A 21,498-nucleotide genomic window follows, 5' to 3' on the forward strand; every position below is an offset into this window, starting at 1 on the left:
GCTATTTGGTGCATTTTTAAAAACATTTACGGAGTATCTGCGTCGTTAAATTATACATTTGTCAATTAATAGTGTTGCGGATTCGCGCCCGCCGGCGTGCGGACGGCCACGTAACTCGAATCGCGGCACGTCGCCCACCGGACGGAAAATCCAGTCGTGACCCTCTCGGACTAACGCCGGGAACCAGTCACGGGTGGACCTTTCGGTCTCACCGCGATCGTGCCAATCGGCCCCCGCGTGGGATAGGGTTGCTCGCCAAATTCGACCTACCTAAGTACCCACACGGAGGGTAGACCGGGCGATTGCACCTCGCCGCAGGTCTACTTCGGACACGGGCCACTTTAAGCGACCCGTTCCGTACTATCGGGATAACCGAGCGGTGTTATTCGTCGGCCTCGACGGTTCGATTAATTATCGGGCGTTTTAGCCCACGACCAACCCTTTACGTGAAGCAAGATGGAGATTCAATAGAGGAAAAGACGAAGCGAAGCGGGAAAACAGTTCAACAATAAGCACATTTATTTCGCGATGAACGGAAAGCACACATATACAATTCCACCAAAAGCACATGTAAAAGAAGAAGACAATGCAATATTACACAAAAAGCAAATGCAACAATGCAGATCTATCCGACTACCGGGCACACGGCAACACTTATACAATTTTACTTCACAGACGGCGCCGACAACACATATTCCCAAAGCAAAAGAAAAGAGAACCACCCTCCAGGATGAGGGGGGTAGGCGGGCCTGGGGCCGAGACCGTGTCGGGCCTACCGTCTGATGATGAGACGCAGAGCGGCGGTGGCGCCTCAACTCCGCGGGCCTCGCGGACAGTGTCTGGTAGGGGGTGGGAAAAGGGGCCCCCTTTGTCGCACTATCTCAGCGCGGGGGGAAACAGGAGGGGGTTGCTGATGCTTGGGGGAAGGAGGATTTCGCCCTGTCTCGGGTCCCGCGGCGAGCGTCGCCTCCTCGACCTCGGTCGCGTTACTGGCCTGCCCCTGTGCAGCTCCCGGCACCGACGCGAGCACCCCCTCGTCCGCCTTCGCCGCCGTCACCTCTCCACAGCTCCGTCCTCTTCACTCTAACTAGTACCACTTCTTTCCAGCTCCACCGACGACTCTCTTGAACTCCGCACACTCAACTCTCAACTTCCAACTGAACTGCCCTTGACTGATGAACGCAGCCGTTTTTATAAGCCCCGTGGCTTCGCTCTTTCACCCTTGACCCTCTGCCTCCGACCCTTCACCTCTCTTGCTGGCTCCCCATTGGCCCGAGGAAAAGTGGGCGTGAATGCTTTTTGATCCATGTATTTGCATATAGCGAACGCCCTGGAGGCGGGGCCAAATCGCCCCTCGCTCACCGATTGGACGGAACAAAAGTGGGCGTGAGTCGTTTTTGATCCGTTTTCTGTGGAAAGTCCGTGATGTTTTTGAACACGCTGCTCGGTGCGCGCCCTACACGAGTCCAGTATCGGCGCCCACAAGTGGCGCGAGAATGGTGGCGATGCGACGGTGGCGAGTTGTGACGGTAAAGGTCGTGGCGGTTGTGGTGAAGCGGCGTTGTGGTTGGTGGTTGGTGGTTGTTGTGTGATGGCTGTTGAGACGTAGTTGGTGGTGGTAATAATGGCGGCTGGTCCAAAATAAAGATAGTAAAAGAAAAACGGCTATCCTGAAGAGTCGCAGCCCGCATGAATGACATTTATTCCCTCTAGACAACGGGTTTGGGCCTAACTACACATATACTTACAGAGATATCTCACCTAAGGGACCTGAATGGTGGTTTGCGAATTTGGTCAACCACAACAATAGTTTTGATTCATTGACTTCTTTCCATTCATGTTTTAAATGCCTTCCCATTTAATGTCCAACCTTTAAAAATACAAATTTAGTGCTCAAGTTCTCAAATCATGCACTGCTGTTCTCCCTTCTTCTGTCTGCTTTCCAAGCAGATGGGAAGTGCCCTTTGTTTAAGCACAAGTTGAAGAGCAGTCACCATCACTCAACTTAAGAGTGTAAAATCAGATTCATTCAACTCTAGCTGGATAGTCATGTTGCTTCCACTTGAAAGCAAAGTTGTAGAATCTGTCATTGCAGCTGATATAATAGTTCGTTTTCTCGAATGTTTGTCATCAGTTTGGATTCTGATCTGGTTAGTCAACTTTGAATATGCTGCTGTTGCTCCCAACATTGTGTAGAGGCTCTGAATCTTACACAAGAGGTTAGGACCGTCTCAGGCCGATGACTAACTCTGTTCTGTTCGCCAATATTTCTGCCTGTGGTCCTAACTCGATCCTTGGCTCGCTGACTTCTTCCATCCACACAGTAAGCATGCTTCTCTCAACAATATCCTTTAATTTCCTCTCCAAGTGGAGTCTGGAGTGCCTTAAGGCAGCATCTTGGGGTCCAGTTTTATTCCTTTTATCTACTGGTAACCACTCTGATGCCCAAAACACCCTATCACTTTGCAAACAATTGCACATTAAGCTGTTTGGTACCCCTATTACAATCACAGATCAGCTGCTGCTGTATTCCTGTTAGCAGATCTGCTGTTGAGCTGATAAATGGAATATCATTCAATCCAAGCAAGTGTCATATTCACTTTAATTCCACAAGAGGATCATCAGGCAAATGTACTTCTCTACTTCCTTGATCAGCTGGGAGAAAATGTTCAGGCTATCAAACTTCTGAGCCTTAGCATCCGCTATGACCTCAATTGGGCAGACATTATATCAAAGTTGACCTCTAAACATAGCTGCAGACTGAGTATCTCCATTATCCCAAGTCCTTGATTTATAAATCTGAACTTTCATAGCTGACGAGGCCTTTGTCCATAGCTCATTGGAGTTCTGCTTCCCCCTCTGGACTGGTGCCCTTGCTCTAGCTCTCTGCACTTTTGGATGCTGTGGCACGAAAGCTCTCAACATCAATGGGATTTCACACAAAGAAGAGCTTTTCTTTTATTACTTGCGAAAATCGAAGGTTTTTCAAGTATATTGGTTGGTTGGTCGTGTCTTGTTACTTGGCAAAACATTTTTTTTTGTCAAGAATGTTGATCTGTTCCGTTTGTTTGTTTCTGTCTGCTCGCCTACAACCCAAACCGCTCAGCTGATTGTTCTGAAACTTTTGTTGATTGTAGGCACCGTCCCCGCAATGGTCATATGACATAGTTTTGCGAGGTCAAAATCGGCCAAAAGGTCAATTAAAAAATCGGCCAAATTTCTAGAATTGTCAATTTTCATTCGATTGACTTGAAATTTGAACAAGATTTGCATATCAGGTCACTGAATTAAACCACCAATTATTTTTGAGGTCAAAAGGTCAACATAGGCCTAATTTCTAAAATTGAGAGATGGGGCCAACAACTGTGTGTGTGTGTGTGTGTGTGTGTGTGTGTGTGTGTGTGTGTGTGTGTGTGTGTGTGTGTGTGTGTGTGTGTGTGTGTGTGTGTGTGTGTGTGTGTGTATGTGTGTGTGTGTGTGTGTGTGTGTGTGTGTGTGTGTGTGTGTGTGTGTGTACAATCATGTCTCAAAAAGTTGTGGACGAGTTATGACAAAACTATGTGGATGAGTTGGTTTAGTGAGGAGAACAAATGGATTACATTTTGTTTCCGATCCAGCCCATCGGTGGGATACAAAACGTAAAATGTTCAGCCTGGTGGAGGTATGCGCTCTACAGAGTGTTGTTGTACTTTGTTCTGTTTTGCCAACTGTCGCTCGGTGATTTTTTTTTTCCCCCCATTTGTTAGTCGCAAAATCGAAGATTTTTCAAGTACATTGGTCGGTCGACTTTGTTATTCTGTCTCTGTCTGTCAATCACTTACAGGTCACAATTCTAAACCGATAATCATGAAACTTTTTACCAAGTTGTAGAAGTAATCACAGCTGAGAATCCTATAGATTTTTGAGATGGGATTTCTAAAATCGTAATTTTTCATCTGATTGACTTGAAAGTTGAACAGGATTTGCATATTGGGTCACTGAATTTGGAAACAACTATTTTTGAGGTCAAAACGTCGACTCAAGGTTAAACTTCTAAAATCGTCAATTTTCATCTGATTGACCCTAAATTTGAACAGAATGTGCATATCAGGTCACTGAATTCAACCACCAATGATTTTTAAGGTCAAATTTGTGTTTGGAATGTAAGTATCGTGTTCTGCACGGTCTTTCTTGTTTGTTTGTCTGTCTGTACGTCAATCACCTACAGGTCACAATTTAAAAATTATCTTCATGAAACTTCATCAAATGGTAGTTGGTCCTATGCAATGAGTCGATTGATTTTGAGGTCAAAAGGTCAACTTAAGTTAAATTTCTAAAATACTAAATTTTCCTCCGATTGAGTTAAAATTTGAATAATATTTGCATATCACTTCACTCATTTCAACCACCAATTATTTTTTAGGTCAAATTTGTTTCAGGGATTTCGCAAACATTGTGCTCTGCACAATGTCCTTTGTTTGTTTGTTTTGTTGCCTCTTTTTCAGTCCATGCTCTTTCAGCCCATTGTCCCATCCTCATTATTTATTTCAAAATTGAGGCTGACTGCTCACCTCCACTCCTTTGTTTCTATATCCTCTCCCATCTGTAGAACCACTTCCATGATTCAGTGCAGTCCCATCCTTTATTTTATTTTATTTTTTTAACTTTGAATAACTCTCTTGAACTGCTTCATGAAACTCTTCATCCTTGTAAGTGTGGTGCAAATAGTGAAAATAGTCTTGCTTTCCAAGACGGCAAGAGTAGTTCGTACTGATGGTAAAATGTTCTCAAAATCAAAATAAAACTATTCTGACTCCTGGGTTATCAGAGATGCCTGTTAGCATTTCGACCACACCAAAGAAGGTGCAAGCTGTTGATCCATCCATTCTAGAACAAGATGACTGCAAATAATGTCGCCCATTCCGATCCTATGGATAACTTGTTTTTTGATCTTTCAGAAATATGTTCAAGGTGTAAAAGAAAAAAAAATTCAAAAATATTTTTCGGATCATATTTGGAAATTCAAAAGGGTGGTAATTCCAGCAACAGGTGCACCCAGAACCAAGATTAAGTGTAAGGTTGACATGGGTCACATAGGTATTAATCTTGTCTTCGTAGACCTTGAAAGCTTGTTTTCTGGCCGAGCATGTAACATGATATTCACCAGTATGTCGAGATTTGTGAAATTTGTGCCAAGTAGAGTAAGTAAGAGGCTTCCTAACCTCGATATACCCAGCTATCCATGAAAGACGGTTGGTACGAATCGGGTTTCAATTGAACGCAGAAATTTGATTACTGTAGACGATTACAGCAATTTCTTTGCAATCAACCATCTGATTTATATGGTTGAGGCTTGTGATTAAATTTAAAACTCATTTTCCTTGACACTGCATCCCTGAAACGGTTAGCCATTTTGGTCCACATTCACGTTGAACACAGTCAAGACCTTTAGTGGAAAGTGGGGTTTCAACTATAAAGCAGCAAAATGAATTGTGCAGCAGAATCATATGTGAATATTGCAAAAACAAGGATGCAAAAGTGTAAAACAGGCAAGATGGATTCTTTACATGAGTCAACAACCTAAGAAACTCAGGAACTGCCAACTAACTATTTATAACGTATTCCTGAAAGACACGGAGACTCCTGGGTCAAAGGATAAAAAGTGTAACAAGAGCGATTGATGGACGCTACATCAAACCAGCATGGTGACATTGAGAGAATACTTTGGGGGGGGGGGGGGGGGAGACAACCATGTAATACTGGTTAAACCTCACAATAGGTGCAACCTGAAGTCATGAGACCAAATTATGTTGTGAAATGTAACCCATCAAATCATGCAAAAGGGAGTGGTGACAAGCTACCATTCGCTTGTCATCACTCCCTTTTGAAGAGTACAACAATTACATCACCATACCCGACAGGAGAAAATATCAAAGGAATCAACAATCCTTTCAGCATTGAGACCCTGGAATCGGCTGCGAGATCTAAGTACATCTACTTTGGTTCCACCTTTAAAGCTAACACCAGATTCTGACCCTTTGCCCACATCTACACCTGTGACTCCAATGATGTAACCCTTCATTACAGACAGCCCTCAACATTGCAAAATACCAGTTGATGTCCCATGCCAAACGAGATGTGGTCGAATGATCAAAAGATTAAATTTATAAGCAGACATGATATACTGCGTGGCACCTGTAGGTAAATAAGCCTGGTGTTGGCTTAGTGGTTAGGGTGGCGGGCTTTGGATCCGAGGGTCCCGAGTTCAAATCCCGTTCAGCTGTTGAATTAATACCAGGTGGGGTTAACACGGTCTGTCATCCTTCCGAGATCGGCAAAATGAGTGCCAGCATGCTGGTATACTGTGTCGGGGTGGCGACCCGTCCAGGATTGTGCCCAATAGCCAAGGAAACTACTTTGGCAGCACTGATGCTCTCTGTACAGAGTATGGTCTCAATGGATGGATGGATGGACCTGCAGGTAAAGCTAAAAAAAATATGGTTTCAGGTTGTATTGATAGTGGGATAAATGATAAATCGAAAGAGGTAGTGTTAACACTGTGTAGGAATTTAGTGAGGCCTCTTAAAGAATATTGTGTTCAGTTTTGGTTTTCAGGTCTCAGGAAGGACATAGTTTGTTTGTCTGTTATTGAGAGGGTAGTGTGGGGTTACAAGATTGATTACAGGGCTAGCGAGACTAAGCAATGATGAATGGTTCAGGGAGACACAACTTTATACATTGGAAAGGAGGTCATTGTGAATAGATTTGATAGAGCTGTTTAGATAATGAATCCGTCCTTTAGGACCATACTCTGTACAGAGCATTGATGCGGCCGAAGCAGTCTCTTGAGCTATTGGGTACAATCCTGGATGGGTCACCACTCTGACACAGAATATTCAAATGGCTCAATCATCCCAGCAAGCTGGTACTCATTTTGCCGACCTCGGAAGGATGACAAGCTGAGTCAACCCCACCTGGTATTAATTCAATAGAAAAGCAGGATTTGATTGAACTCAGGACCGGGGGATCCCAAGCCTACCACCATAACCAGAAAGCCAACACCAGACATAGACAATGAATGGTATTCATAAAATAAGTGCACAATTTTTTTTTTTTTTTAAACAGAACAGACAGTATCGGACCAGCTGGTATCACAGCCTGAAAGTAGAGGACAGTTATGACTAATAAGGCAAGGGTGTTTCAGGGTAGTTGATGCATGGGATGGTCTTCGAGCGGTACTGGCAGCAGAAAAAAGTAGATAGGTACTTAGAAGTATTGGAGATAGATGGGACAGGTACAGGGGTATATTGGCAGGACTTGTAGGTAGCTTCTGTGTAGACAGGCGTTAGTGGATGGTGGTGGTGGGGGTGGTGTATAGTTCTCTCGAAGAAGCCTGTGGCACAGACAGCCGCTCGATCTGCCAGCAGCAACCTAGAGATTCCCCACATCCAGGATGGTGTACCCCCCTCTTCCCACCTTCACAAAGCCAGGACCACAACAGAGTTAGAGAGAGAAAAGAGAAAGAGAGGTGAGGAAAAGTGCCAGTCCATAGGGACAGATCGGTTCTGACCATGACCATGCTGCCCTGACTAATCCAGGCAGCAGAGAAGAACGGGAAAGATTTGGCCCCCGACTTGTGTCAGTGGGAGCTACAACCACCGCGAAAAGGCGTCCACGATAGTTTCTGGGTGATTGTGTATGATATTGGTGTGGCATAGGGATAATGAGCAAATGGCCTCTTCCTGAACCAAAGATTCTTGTTAATTCTGCACCCCACCCCCCCCCCCCACACCCCACAAAAGTGGGCAAAGTTTATGTTTTCATTCCACAATCACAGTGTGTGTATGCAGGCATGCCAAAGATTGAGAACAGTTTGCAACATCACCTCTTAAAAGGCTACATTGGTTTTATCAATTTACCAGGTGGGGGTTTAAAGAATCTTGGCTTTGGTTCAGTGCATACCTGGCAAGAAGCGCTCATCTTTTAAATTTTATCCAGTGAGGAGGGAAGGTTGCGACATCATACAAAATGTGTCATTCTTGTAATACCTGGGTGGCATAGTGAGTTGTGGAGCTCGGATAGAGTTACAGTGCGCAGCGGAGCAGTATGTGTATGTATATATATATATATATATATATATATATGAAGTGCATCTGCAGCAACATTGTCCTTACCTGGCTGATACACAAAATCGTAGCTGGAGCATGAAAATTCAATGCGCCACCTCGTGATCTTTTCATTCTTTATTTTGCTGGCCTGTTTGCTGTTGAACATGAAGGCAGCAGACTTTTGGTCTATAATGAGCTGAAAATGATGCCCCAAAAGATAGTACCTGCATTTTTGCAAAGCTTTGACAGCAGCGAATACTTCTTTTTCTGCAGAGTGGCATTGCTCTGATTTTTGAAAGAGTTCTCAGAAAAAAAAGGCCACAGGTTGACCTGACTGAGTGTGAGTAGTCACGATGGCGTGATCAAATGCATCAATCTCGACTATGAAAGGAGCATCATCATCTATAGCCATTACTACAGCTGTCTCAATATCTGTTTTGGCAGTTTTGAAGGCTGCAGCAGCAGCAGCTGGTGGTGGAAATCTTGTCGTCGATCCGGGGTTTGAAGCTTGCCATGAGGGGAAGCACTTGGGCCCCTCCCGAACGCCAGGACCTGAGGCTGCTGGGCACAGATAACTCCTCGCACAGGCAGGTCGCTAAGCAACCATGAACGCCGATTGGCACGGCCAATCTGGGCAGGGTTACACGACTTCGCGTGATACCTTACCTGTGGACAGCTGGCTAATCGTGGTCAGTGCCCTCAGCGCATACTCGGATTACTGCTGAGTTACGGTGAGTGTGCGCTGGCTGACAAAGCAAATCATTGGGGTAGAACGTCCCGTCCAAACTTACTTGTGCACTGCATCGGACCAATAAAGGAAAAGAACTGAGATGAATTGGAAATCGCAACAAACAATTATTTATTACAAACACAAGTATTTACAAGCAAGAAAGCAAAAAGGCACGCTCGAGCATATTTAACTACAACACGTATCTTCTTCAATATTACTTAAATAAAAGACTTGGCCATCATTTACTTGGGGGCAAAGAATAAAACCAGGACTTGAAAATAAAATAAAAGTGGCGTATGTAGAAAAGGAAAGCAGTCTTTCCTTTTTTTTCCCTCACAGGTCATGTCAGGTATGGGAGCATGTGCCAGAGCAGCACGTCGCTGCGTCCACTTTCTGCCGGGACTCCAGGGGCCTCCGTCTGGCCATCCCCTCGAGAGATGCCTGGCCCATCCCCATCTCCTTGAGATGCCGATCAATCTGCTGCAACCATGAGGCATGTGGTCGGCCCATTGGCATCCTCCACTCACGAGACTCCCTCGTTGAGAGAATCTGGTGAGCAGGATCAGCGTCAGGAAAACAAGCCACATGTCCAAACAGCCGCAGCTGACGTTCACGGACAATGCAGGTAACAAATCTCATTTGAGACTTTCTCAGAAACCGCTTGTTGGACACAAAATCTGACCAGCGATAGCCAATGATTCTCTAAAGAGTCCTGGTACCCAGTGCCGGATTAATCCTCGGCTGGCCCTAAGGCACATTTTGAAATTTTAGAGAATGGCCTGAAAATTTTACATTAGATCTTGGGCTCATGGAAATGGACCCCAGATAAAAGATGAACTGATTCAAGAACAAAATATTTAATACAAAAAAAGACAAATATTTAATGTGAAAAGAAAATAGTTTATTTAATCCCTCTATACAATTTGTAGTGCATGAATATATGCGTGACAAAACACGTACAGATTTGGCACTTTGCTTTACAGTTTACCAGACCTTAGATTGCAACTTTGCGCGCTTTTACAACTACAAACTCTTCAATTACGGAACTGAAGTCCAGTTCTCGGAGCAAATCACTTTCAATGCACAAAAGGGCCAACGCACCAAGACGCTGTTGATGCATGCTAGAACGCTTCACATCTTTGATTCTCTTTAGCTGCGAAAATGAGCGTTCTCCTGAACAATTGGTGACCATCAGTGCTAAGTATATTCGGAGAGCCACTTCAGTGTTTGGAAAGGCTGCATTAACTCCAGTGGTGTGCAGCAGCGCAAACATATGCTGTGCACACCCTGTTGAGGGGGAACTTGAGGGCAGTTTGTTTTTATACCAACAAATGAACTGACGGAACTCTGACGCAAAATCAGTATTCAGATCTTTGTGATACACACTGACAAGCCCTGTAATAGCAGTGTTGATATCCTCGTCGGTCATAGAGTCAAACTCTGTCAGAACGCCAAACCGCTGCAGCACTACAGAATACGCCTCTATGCGTTTCTGCAATGCACTTCGCAGTTGGTCAATGATGACATAAAATGTATTAACTTTGAATTTTTCTTGGCCCGTCATCCCTTCTGTAGCATCAGTAGCATTTCCATCATTGTCACGCTTCTTACGCTTGGGCATTCGCCGACTTTCGGATTTGTAAGTGCTGTTGCCGCAGCGATCACATGCTTGTTGCTCATAGAAATCAAAATTTTCTTTGCGTGCATGTAAAAACTCATTCAAACTCTTCAGAAGACAAATAGCTGGTGTTAATTCTATGGTGGCACTTTGCAACAACTTGCTGCAGCAGTTGAAGCGCTGCAAAATATCATTCCAAAGTTCACACATCAGGGCAACTTCTATGGTGCCCATCTGTTCTGCCAAAGAATCTGCCTCATTTCGTGTCTCCCTGTTCTGATTTTCATCTGCAGAGATCTCTTCGAGAGCACTCTGGAACTGGCGGTAACCGTGGAACAGAGCTTCAGTGGCATCAGCTCGGGCAGACCACCGGGTATCCGATGGGTGTTTCGGAACGAGGCACCCAGGTTGCTGTTCCACATGGGTCTGCAGGACACCCCAACGGTGCGTGGATGCCACAAAGAACGCATACAGGTGCTGCAGAAACCCAAAAAATGAAACTGCTTCAATGCAACAATCCACCGCGGACTGACCAACTAGGTTCAAAGAGTGACCTACACAGGGAATGTAATCAACCAAACTGTTCTTGTTCTTCAAAATTTGCTGCATACCATTGTACTTGCCCGACATATTACTAGCATCGTCATACATCTGACCGCGGCAATTGTCAAAGTCGATGTCATGGTCCTTCAAGTATTGAAGAAGAGTATCAGCAAGATTCTGACCTGTATGACTCGAGATACTAATGAACGTGAGGAAACGCTCGACAGGCTTGTGATCTGTCATGTTGACGTAGCGGAGGATGATAGTGAGCTGGTCCGTATGGGCAATGTCTGGTGAGGAGTCCACTGAAACAGAGAAATACCATGACTTCGAAATCTCATCCTTGATACGACCAAGTACTTGCTTGCCCATCATCGCAATTAATTCTTCGCAGATTGTTTTTGACAAATAAGACGTGTAACTGCGACCCCGATTGGCATGGTAATGGATGTGCTGGGACAAAAACGGATCAAACTGGCCAATCAACTCCAAAATGCCCAAGTAATTACCATTGCTGCTGGAGCCAACAATTTCGTTACTACCTCGAAACGACTGACCCCTCTCGCAAAGAAAAGTAATTGTGGCAACACAACGTGTCAACACATTTTTCCAATAGCTGCGCTGCTCCAGCATTTTTTGATGCAATTGCTTATCAACTCGACCGGCATCAGCACCCTGCTGACAAAATGTTAGAACTGATTCTATGTGCTTTGGGCTGATTTCATGGGCCTTCAAGTACTGAGCCGTATTCTTCCAATCAGTAAATCCCGAGCCAGAAAGCTGTGCCCCTCTGTCAGAGGAAAACAGAGTGCATGGAAAACAGAAAACGCAAGCTTTGGCAGGAGAATAAACCAACCAATCACGATCAGCTACCTCCCCATTTGGCAAAACCCGTTTGAAGGCACTGGGATTAAGAAAGCGATTCACCCCAGAGTATTCGCGCTTCGTTTCTGGATAACTGTCATCCAAGTTCCGAAAATGGTCAGTGCCCAAGCTGATGCACACATGGCGCAGTTTGTCTGTGATGTTCCCAAACAACCCGACATCGTTGGGAATCAGTGGAGTCGATAGTGAAGCACCTTCGCCCCTTGTGTCACCATTGTCGGCCGGCCTGTCTTCGACAGGATCAACTGCGGGGGATGTTGAAGGGGAGTCCTTAGTTGAATCTATATCATCATCACCACCAACACCAGCATCTTTCTCCACCACATGGAAAAACGATGTCAATTTATGAGTCTTCTTGAGTAGTTGATCCTCCTTATGCTTCTTTTTCTGCAATTCCTGAGCTCGCTCCCAGCCACCTTTGCATCCTGACATAACGATGGATTGAATCTGCAAATAGAACATCAGATGTACAAGTTTTAAAACCTTTTATTATAAAATACAAACCCCATTAAACACTATACCATGATGTAGCGCACCTTGAAAATATTTGCGAAAATTGAGATACATATATTACCCTGGCAGGGACAGAAATTAGAAATAATTTGTTTCAAATAAAAAAAACATGACGAAAACTGCTTGTCCATATTAAAAAATGACACAATCTATATGAATATTATGATTATATCAGACGATGGACAATCCCGAATTCCCAATGACCTCATTTTCTAAAGCCGTAATGCAACCGCTCTTCTGATTTGCTGAGACAGACTGTCGCCCAATGTAGAGATAAACACAATCATAATTATAATGTGATAGATCTATAGAAAGATCCATAGCTGTTAGGGTAGTACTAGTACGAATGCCATTCTACTAATAATGCGATGTATTACGAGACCAATAAGAATTGTATTGTTACGGCTGTGGAAATTCGCAGAACACCATAAAGGTCCTTAGTTAGTTATGCCGATAAGTCCGTGTTCAGTTAGATTTCCCCACCATTGTTGAATGGGATTTATTCGTGTGCGCAGGGCTGTGATCCTTTGAGATAGTTTTTCTTTTCCTATCGTTATTTTGGACCAACCACAACCACACCTGCCTCTCAACAACCACACCATCCTCACCACTCCGCCAGCAGCTGTCAACATCACCACGCCACAAACATCACCTCACCTTCGTCTCCGAAACGACGCCATCTTTGCACCAGCTGCGGCGAGTCCCCAGCGAACAGCGTCACTGCAAACCGACGCGGGAGGTTTCGTTGTGAGCGCAAGTCTGGTGATTTCTACCACGTCCGCTCTGTGTAAAAGCTTCGCCTCGAAAAACGGATCACAGGAGAGAAAGGGGTGGGGCCTGTGAGGGTCGAAGCGCAAGTCTGGTGATTTCTACCACGTCCGCTCTGTGTGGAAGCTTCGCTCTCGGAGAATCTGATCCAGAAGGCCGGTGATCTCTACCACGTCCGCTTTCCGGGCAGAGGTCAGAGGTGAGAGTGTGGAGATGAGATCTCGTCTCTCCAACCCTATAAAGGGGCGAGCAGAGCACCGGTTCAGTCTGTCTGGAGCGGTCGAGGAGCTGCGCGGAAGTCGGGAGCCTGGCGCTTGGAGCCTTCAGTCGGTGGAGAGGGTCGGACACCAGGAGGAGACACGAGCTGGGAGCGCAGCCCCGCCTGCTCTGCCGCACAGACCTGCGCGCTCGAGTGCGAGCCGGAGAGGACTCGCCAACAAGCTCCGAACGGTCCGAGGTGATCGGGCTTCGTGACAGTCCGGGCAGCGCGAGGGACGAGCGGGCTCTTAACGAGAGCATCAACTCGGAAAGAGCGAAGGCCTGTTCATTCCTCTGAGGCGTTGCCGGCTGGGCCAGAATCACCCGGCCGTCGGACGAGGCCTGGGCCGGACCGCGGCTACGCCAGCTGCCATGGGAAAGGAGCGTCGTGGGTCGCCCCAACGAGGAAGGTAACCTGCGTAGCCTCGTGGGGCCTTTTCGGTCACCAAGGCCCCACGTTATAAAGGTCTGCAGACCCTGTCTGACTCCCCTGTCTGTGGGGGTGGTCTTTTCTTTTCTTTTGAGTGCATGTTGTGGTGCCGTGTCTTGCGATGTAAAACTGTATAAGTGGCTGTACATAAATTGCTTATAGCCAGTTGTAGTGCTTTCACTTTGTTTGCTTCCATACCTGCATGATTGACTGTATATGTGCATGTATAAATAAATGTGCTTGTGTGAATGTGACCCATTCGGTGCATTTTCTTTCCCACATTGAAATGCCATCTTGCATTGCGGAATAAGAGTTGGGGTTGTTAAATACCCGGTAAAAAGAATCGGATCCGGCGAGGTTGGGTGATAATACCCGTTCCGTTATCACTGCAGAATGGAACGAACCGCTTGGGCGGTTCGTGTCCAAGTCGACCTGCGCCGAGGTACGATCTCCCGGTAAGCTACCCGCGCGGGTACTTAGGTATATCGAGATTCGGCGATTGACCCTATTCTGCGTGGGCAGAAAATTGGCTAGGCGGTGGTGGGTTTGAAGACCCACCCGTGACAGGGTTCTGGCGTTGCTCCGGAAGGTCACGACTGAATTGTCCGTCCGGTGGGCGAGCGGCTACTATTCGTGGAAAGCGGCCATTCGCACGCCGGCGGGCGCGAATTCGTAACAGTATGTTAAAAAAAATAAAAGTTGCCTAAATTTTTGTGCCCCGAATTTTTGGCTGGCCCTTAGGCACATGCCTTGTCTGCCTAATGGTTAATCCAGCATTGCTGGTACCAAAGGAATTAAGTCTCCAGCTCAGATCCCTGGTCAGAATCCAAATCTCACATCCATAGAGCAAGACTGTAAGCATCAAGGACCTGAAGACTCAGACTTTCGTTCTCCTGCACAGGTACTGACAGCGCCACACCCCATGATCCAGTGAATCCATGACTCCTCTGGCCCGCCGAAGAAGTCTATTGACCTCTGGCTCACAGCCAGTAGACACATGAATATCACTGCCAACCTAAGCGATTCACCCCGTCACCTCAACATCCTCACCATAAACAGGTACAAACAAGATGGCAGCAACAAAATGTCAATGAAAGCCTGGATCTTAGTTTTGACCCAGGAAACCCGTAATCCCAGCAGCTTCGACTCCTCATTCAGCACCTCGAGATATCCAGAGTCTCCGCAAAAATGACTGCATCATCTGCTAAATCAGTCAGAGATCTTGATATTCCCAAACGATGCACCGCAGCTTGATCTCTCTGACATTCTCCCCAGAATCCAGTCCATGCAAGTGCTAAAAAGTGTGGGGGCCAGAACACACCCCTGACAAACTCCAGTAACAACTGGAAATAAGTTAGAGATAGTATCACCACATCTCACAGCACTCTCAGTCCCAGAGTAGAGTAGAGTTCAGACATCAGATCGATCAGTTTTGGTGGCACCTCACGAAGACCAAGAATCCTCCAGAGGACATCCCGATTCACTGAATGAAACGCTTTACAGAGATCAACATAGGCTGCAAGCAGCCCCTGCCGAAACTCTCATCTACGTTCGGTGAGGACTCGAAGAGCAAGGATACGGTCAATCGTTGACCTCTTTGCTGTAAAGCCTGACTGCTCTGGACGCTGGTGCTCAAGCAGATGGTGGCGAACCCTATCAAGAATGATTCGAGCAAAGACTTTTCCCGGCATTAAGAGCAGCGTTACCCCTCGGTAGTTGTTGCAGTCTTGGCGATCACCCTTCCCTTTCCAGAGAGTGACAACAAGGCCCCTCTTCCAGTCAGTTGGGATGATGCCTGTGTTCCAGGCAGAGCACAGAACTGTATGCAATGACATGAGAACAGCATTTCCACCAGCCTTACTATTCATTATTTACATCAATGATTTTGATAGTGGGGTGAAGAGGAAGCTTTCCAAATTTGCAGATGACACAAAGCTTGGAGGTTAGGTGGATAGTCAGATTTAGGAAAGTATTCATACTTGCATAGATTGGGCAAAAGATTGGCAGATGCAATTTAACCTGAACAAGTGGAAGGTGTTGGGGATGGGAAAGAACAATGAAAATAGAGATTACAAGTCTGAAGACGACGATGGTTCACGAGCGGTATTTGACGATGTAGATTGTTTCAGAAGTCAAGGATGAGACAATGTGATAATGTTTGACCAAGTTATAAAAATGATCAACATGATGTGGTATGAGTGACAAAATGTCGAAAACCCGGTTTTCGTTCAACAACTTTCAAAATTTGACCTTTGCATAACCTTTAAAGGTCACAAAACAATGTTGTGGACATTAAAATAAGGAAACAGGATACATGCTATAGCTTATTGGAGTTAGTTCCTCGAAGAAGGTCGAAAACCCGGTTCGATTCCCACAACTTTGAAAATTTGACCTTTGTGAACTTTAAAGGTCAAAGGTCAAGGATTATGACCTTTGGTGCAAAACTTCCTCTGGAACATTCCAGGAACAATATAACGTCATATAGGCTCTATGGCATTTCGCACTCCTCGGATTATCCATACTTTGATGAAATCAGCGTAAAAACAAACTTGAAGGGGGCGCCACGGGCAAGGTGTTCGAGATAAAGCAAAATTGTTTCAAGACTTTAGGTGGGGAATGACCTCAAGATTATGCATAAAAAATATTGTCATCCTCGCTCTCAGTTTGAGCGGTCTTCTGATTTTTATGTCAAAATTCGAAATTTTCTAAGTTCATGACCTTGTGACCTTGACCTTGACACTAAAATGAAAAACCGAGCTCCGTGGGGCTATGCAGGTGCCATTGGGCTAACCAAATACCGAAACCCCTGTCAGATTCGACAAACCCCCAAGGAGAAGATGCAAATTGATATCGGCTACACCCTTAAAACACATGTTTTTTGGCCGTGGCTCCGCCCATAATGGGCGCATCATGCCCATTTTCAGGAAAACACAACTACATCATGATATAAACCTCCCACCAAAATTTCATCAGGATCGGATCAAAACCCACGGAGCTATGCTCGGGACAGACAGACAGACACACAACAATAACGAATATAGTGGTCACTTATATTTTTCGTGAAGATATTTTTTCGTGAACCAATAGGCACCTGCAAGTTATGGAGATAGAGGAGTATAGGGATGATTGCAGGACTTTTAGGTAGTTTGAGCATGGATGGGTGATTGTGTACAGGTGTATGGAGAGCTGTTGGCAGTGGTCCTGTCAAGGGGTGTGTTTTTTTTCACCGAACCCATGCCCCCTCCCCTCAGGAAAAAAAAATACAAAAACTTAAAAAAAAAATACAAACACTTTCTTTAAAAAAAATTTGGGGCATTTTCTTCTTTGGATCTTGTGTTGATAAATTAGTGTGGCGTTGATGTGGCGCAGGCATGATGGGCTGAATGACCTCCACCTGTGTCTGATTGTCTTGTGTATCCTTGTATTACAAAATTAAGGATAAGAGCAAAATGAGTTTTAACCTTGAAATAAGAGATATGGAACAACAAGCCCTCATTGATTGTGTAGTAAGAGTTTGAATAGCAAATGTTCCAATTTCACGACGCCACGCTATCTCAAAAGGTTGTGGACGGATTTGGACGAAACTTGGTGGATGAGTTGGTTAGGTGATAACAACAAGCTGATTCGATTTTGGTTCAGGTCCGGATGCAGATCCAGCCTATCAGTGGGATCAATGTAAACTGTTCAACCTGGGGGAGGTATGCACTCTACCCAGTACTGTTCAAGTTAGGTCAGTTTGGGACGAGTTGAGAGCACAACTGAGCCACCCACGTCTGTGCTCGGTATCGAGTCGATTGCTTCACTTGTTCGAGTTCTTCCTGATGCTTTGAGCTTGACGTCTGTGCTGATCATTGAGACATACCAATGTATATACATACCCCAGAAAGGCTGTCTTATTGAATGCTCAGTCTCGTCCGAGCTATCATGTGCAGCCCATGGCTGCTGGTTGCATCATTTTGTGGGGGTGCTGCTGTGTCGCTGATGCAGTGCCGCTCTATTACCAGTAAGCTGGTGCTCATTTCGCTGACCTCCAAAGGATGACGGTTGAGTCAATGTGCCTGGTGTTAATTCAATGGTGAGCGGGCTCGAACACAAGACCCAAAGATCTTAAGGCAGCCACCTTAACCGTTAAGCCAACAACAGGCTTGTCTTGTTATCCTTTCTGTACATCTCGACTCTACCCAACTTACTTGGAGACCTGGGGTGTGTTCCATTACCAATCAGCTTGCTATCGCTTGTCAAGCCAGCCGTTCCTTATCAACCGTTTCACTAGAGTGCTGAGGGCACCTGGCTAGCACTCGACAACCTGATTGGTAATGGAACACACCCCTCGGCCCAAGTGTAAGGTATGTGCGCATACATTGTTCAAAAAGTTCTCGGGACGTGAATTTACCACGAAACGCCAACTTTATTTTACAATTTATGGAGTAAGTACTTTCTTGTTCTCGTTTCTGATCTGTCCGCAATGTTGTTAGGTATACTGGTCACGAGCTCGACTGGTGATCCTTTCATTCACCTGTGGGGTGTGGTTGGTGTAACACGCACATGAGATTTGTTAGTTGATTTTGCAAACGTTTTACAAGTTGAAAACCATATATTTACTCCGTATGCAAAAGAAGGGTAGTTGAAAAGGATGCAGAACGTATCCGGCTTGAGCATTGGTTCTTAACCTGGGGGGGGGGGGGGGGCGTGAGTAATTTCCAGAGGGGGCACGAGCCTGGAGAAAAAAGTAGGAATTTCTCGAATTATTTTTGGAATTCTCTTAACAAGTGTTTGCATAATATTGTGATGAACATAAAAAAACCCAAAGTATCATCTTTAATAATTTTCGTTTTCTATTCGCAACTCGACCGACCATTTTCTGTATCAAAATTAATTAAAAAATTTATATTTTATTTTGATTTTAACATTAAAATTTACATTTGATTTTAACTTTAATATTAAAAATTTTTTTCACAGATTTGCAGTAACCATTTCAAACTAAATCATTCGCAACGAGTGCAAAAAATCAGAAGTATCTTGACGAATATATTCGATTTGGATTTGTGTCCCTCCAAATGGGTGACACAGAGGTACCCCAGTGCGTAATATACTACAAGACTCTGAGCAATGATGGCATGCGGCCCACACGCTTGGAACGCCACTTGAAGACAATGCATCCTGCTCTTGCTGCCAAACCCAAAGCACTCTTTGCAACAAAAAGGCAGTCCTTGAAGCAAGCTAAGATGGACAGCAGTGGAACATTTCGGGAACAGATTTCAAAAGTTGTTGAGGCTTCCTATGAGATCACCATGTTGATCGCAAAGGGCAAAAAGAGCCATAACATTGGAGAGGCTCTCATAAAACCAAGTGTACTGTGTGCAGCAGAGCTCGTTCTGGAGAAGGATAATGCAAACAAGCGTTTGCAAATCTCTCTATCAAACGATATCGTCAAGAGAAGGATTGATGAAATGTCTCGAGATATCAAAGATCAAGTTCTCGACCAAGTAAGAGCTTCCCCTGTATTTGTCATCCAGTTGGACATATGATATAGATGAGAAGGACTGATGTTGCTCAGTGTTCTGAGCTACTGATGTATGCACGTTTTGTGTCAGACAATAGTGTAAAAGAGGAAATGCTCTTCTGCCATCCCATGGAAAGTTATACAACAGCAACCGATATTTTTCAAGTGGTATCGAACTTCTTCCAAGAAAATCAACTTTTGTGGGACTCGCTGGAAGGGGTGTGTACTGATGGAGCTCCGGCCATGCTTGGTTTGCAATCTGGTTTCACAACACTAAAATAAAAAAGTCCATCTGCTGTAGGAACGCACTGCATCCTTTATTGTGAAGCCTTAGCATCCAGAACTCTACCTGCTGAAATGAGGGATGTCATGAACCTGGCTATCAAGGTGGTCAACCTCATCAAAGCTGGAGCCTTAAACAGTCGTCTCTTCAAACAGCTGTGTGGGGATATGGATACTGAACATCAAGCCTTGCTTTTCCACACAAACGTACGATGGCGTTCGAAGAGAAACATGCTTGGATGGCTTTATGAACTACAACAAGAAGTGGCAACATTTCTAGATTTGCAGCAGAAAGCAGATCTTCATGGCAAGTTCCAGTCTGAAGGATTTTTGCTATCTCTAGCTTATCTGGTGGACATCTTTGAAGTGCTCAATGCCATCAACCTCAAACTCCAAGGGAAAAAAACATCAACATAATCATGCACCATGACGTCATTCGAGCCTTCATGGCCAAACTCGACCTCTGGAAATGTCGAATTGAGGATGGAAGTACAGCCAGTTTTGCTAACTTGGATTCTGCTCTCATTCACAGTTACCTTGATTCTGAGTTAAAGAAACAAATAATTACTCATCTGACTGAATTGAAAGCAGAATTCATCAGATACTTTCTGGATATAAATCAGAAGCGTGAAGCCTGGAAATTCATGAGGAACCTATTTCAATGTGAAGTAGCTGATATTTCAGACAAAGTGCAAGAGGAGTTTCTTGAGTTAAATTTCAACTCCTCAGCTGAAGAAGACCTCAAAAAACTGGATCTCGAGACGTTCTGGGTCACGTACCTTCCTGTTTACCCTTTGATCTCACATCAAGCTCTTAGGATTCTGACAATGTTTGGATCAACATATCTTCGTGAAGCTGCATTTTCCACGCTCGTTGCTGTCGAGACCAAGTAGAGAAACAAGCTGAACGTTGAAGGGGGCTTGCGTCGTGCTCTCTCTGGCATTCGACCACGCATTCAACATCTGGTGGCTAAGAAGCAATGTCAAGTCTCTCATTAAATATCCTGTGTAATGTATATGAGTGTTGCTTATACAGAATTATTTGTTTGGTTGAAGATGTGAGGTGGGGGGGGGGGGCGTGGACGCAAGGACCAACTCCTAGAAGGGGCGTGGTGGTTAAAAAGGTTAAGAACCACCGGTCTTGAGGGTTTTCAGAGCTATTCCACCCAGAATGCCGTGCGTGCCGCCATGTTGGTTGTATTGATTTCCATGGCAACGATAGCATGAGTAGCTCCACAATCTCTCACGTTTAACTCGTTATTCTGACTTGCTGCAATGAAAGGTTATGCTAATTATTTGGCCTTGTTAAGTCTTGTTTACCTTTTATCGATTGGTTAGTTAAATGTATGTGTATATATATATATATATATATATATATACATACATATATATATATATACATACATATATATATACATACATATATATATATATATATATATATATATATATATATATATATATATATATACATACATATATATATATATATATATATATATATATATATATATATACATATATATACATAAATTGAATATATATATATATATATATATATATATTCAATTTCAGAAAACATTTATTTCTATAGTTGCCAATATAAGTGCAGTGAAAGAAGAATATATGAAAGTAATATTCCCAAAACTTGGTGAACTCAGGATACAATCAAAATATCACGAACAGAAGCAACCTTACCAACCAATATGGCGCCCGCGCACTGCATCATGGGTACCGGAACCCCTCGAAATGCAATTCGTGGATTAAAATTATATTTTAATTTTTCAACCCTTTTCGGATAACTCGGCGGGGTATTTGATTCAGTATCAGATTCATGTAAGTTTGTGTTTTATCAATTGAGAAAAGTACGTGCTGACGGAAA

The 21,498-nt window shown here is 44.5% G+C and overlaps 1 protein-coding gene and 1 pseudogene across 2 annotated transcripts; one reads left to right on the forward strand and one right to left on the reverse strand.

Annotated features, from left to right (window-relative positions):
- Positions 1–8,922: 8,922 nt before the first annotated feature.
- LOC147023521 (zinc finger MYM-type protein 1-like) lies at positions 8,923–21,364 on the reverse strand. Of its 2 annotated transcripts, none has more exons than XM_085889021.1 (2): positions 21,315–21,364; positions 8,923–12,310 (listed from the first exon to the last, which is right to left on the reverse strand). In XM_085889021.1, exon 2 carries the CDS (start codon positions 12,293–12,295, stop codon positions 9,812–9,814), a length of 2,484 nt encoding a protein of 827 aa, XP_085745147.1. In that variant the 5' UTR covers positions 12,296–12,310; positions 21,315–21,364; the 3' UTR covers positions 8,923–9,811. The 2 variants fall into 2 exon arrangements, with proteins under 2 accessions (XP_085745147.1, XP_085745148.1); XM_085889022.1 differs by lacking the exon at positions 21,315–21,364 and adding an exon at positions 18,268–18,464.
- On the forward strand, positions 18,806–20,678 carry LOC147023522 (protein FAM200C-like; annotated as a pseudogene).
- Positions 21,365–21,498: the final 134 nt, after the last annotated feature.

This window comes from Eptatretus burgeri, chromosome 7 (genome assembly GCF_056783735.1).
Source record: "Eptatretus burgeri isolate ZD-2024b chromosome 7, Ebu_testis_v1, whole genome shotgun sequence".
Classification (NCBI taxonomy): domain Eukaryota; kingdom Metazoa; phylum Chordata; class Myxini; order Myxiniformes; family Myxinidae; genus Eptatretus; species Eptatretus burgeri.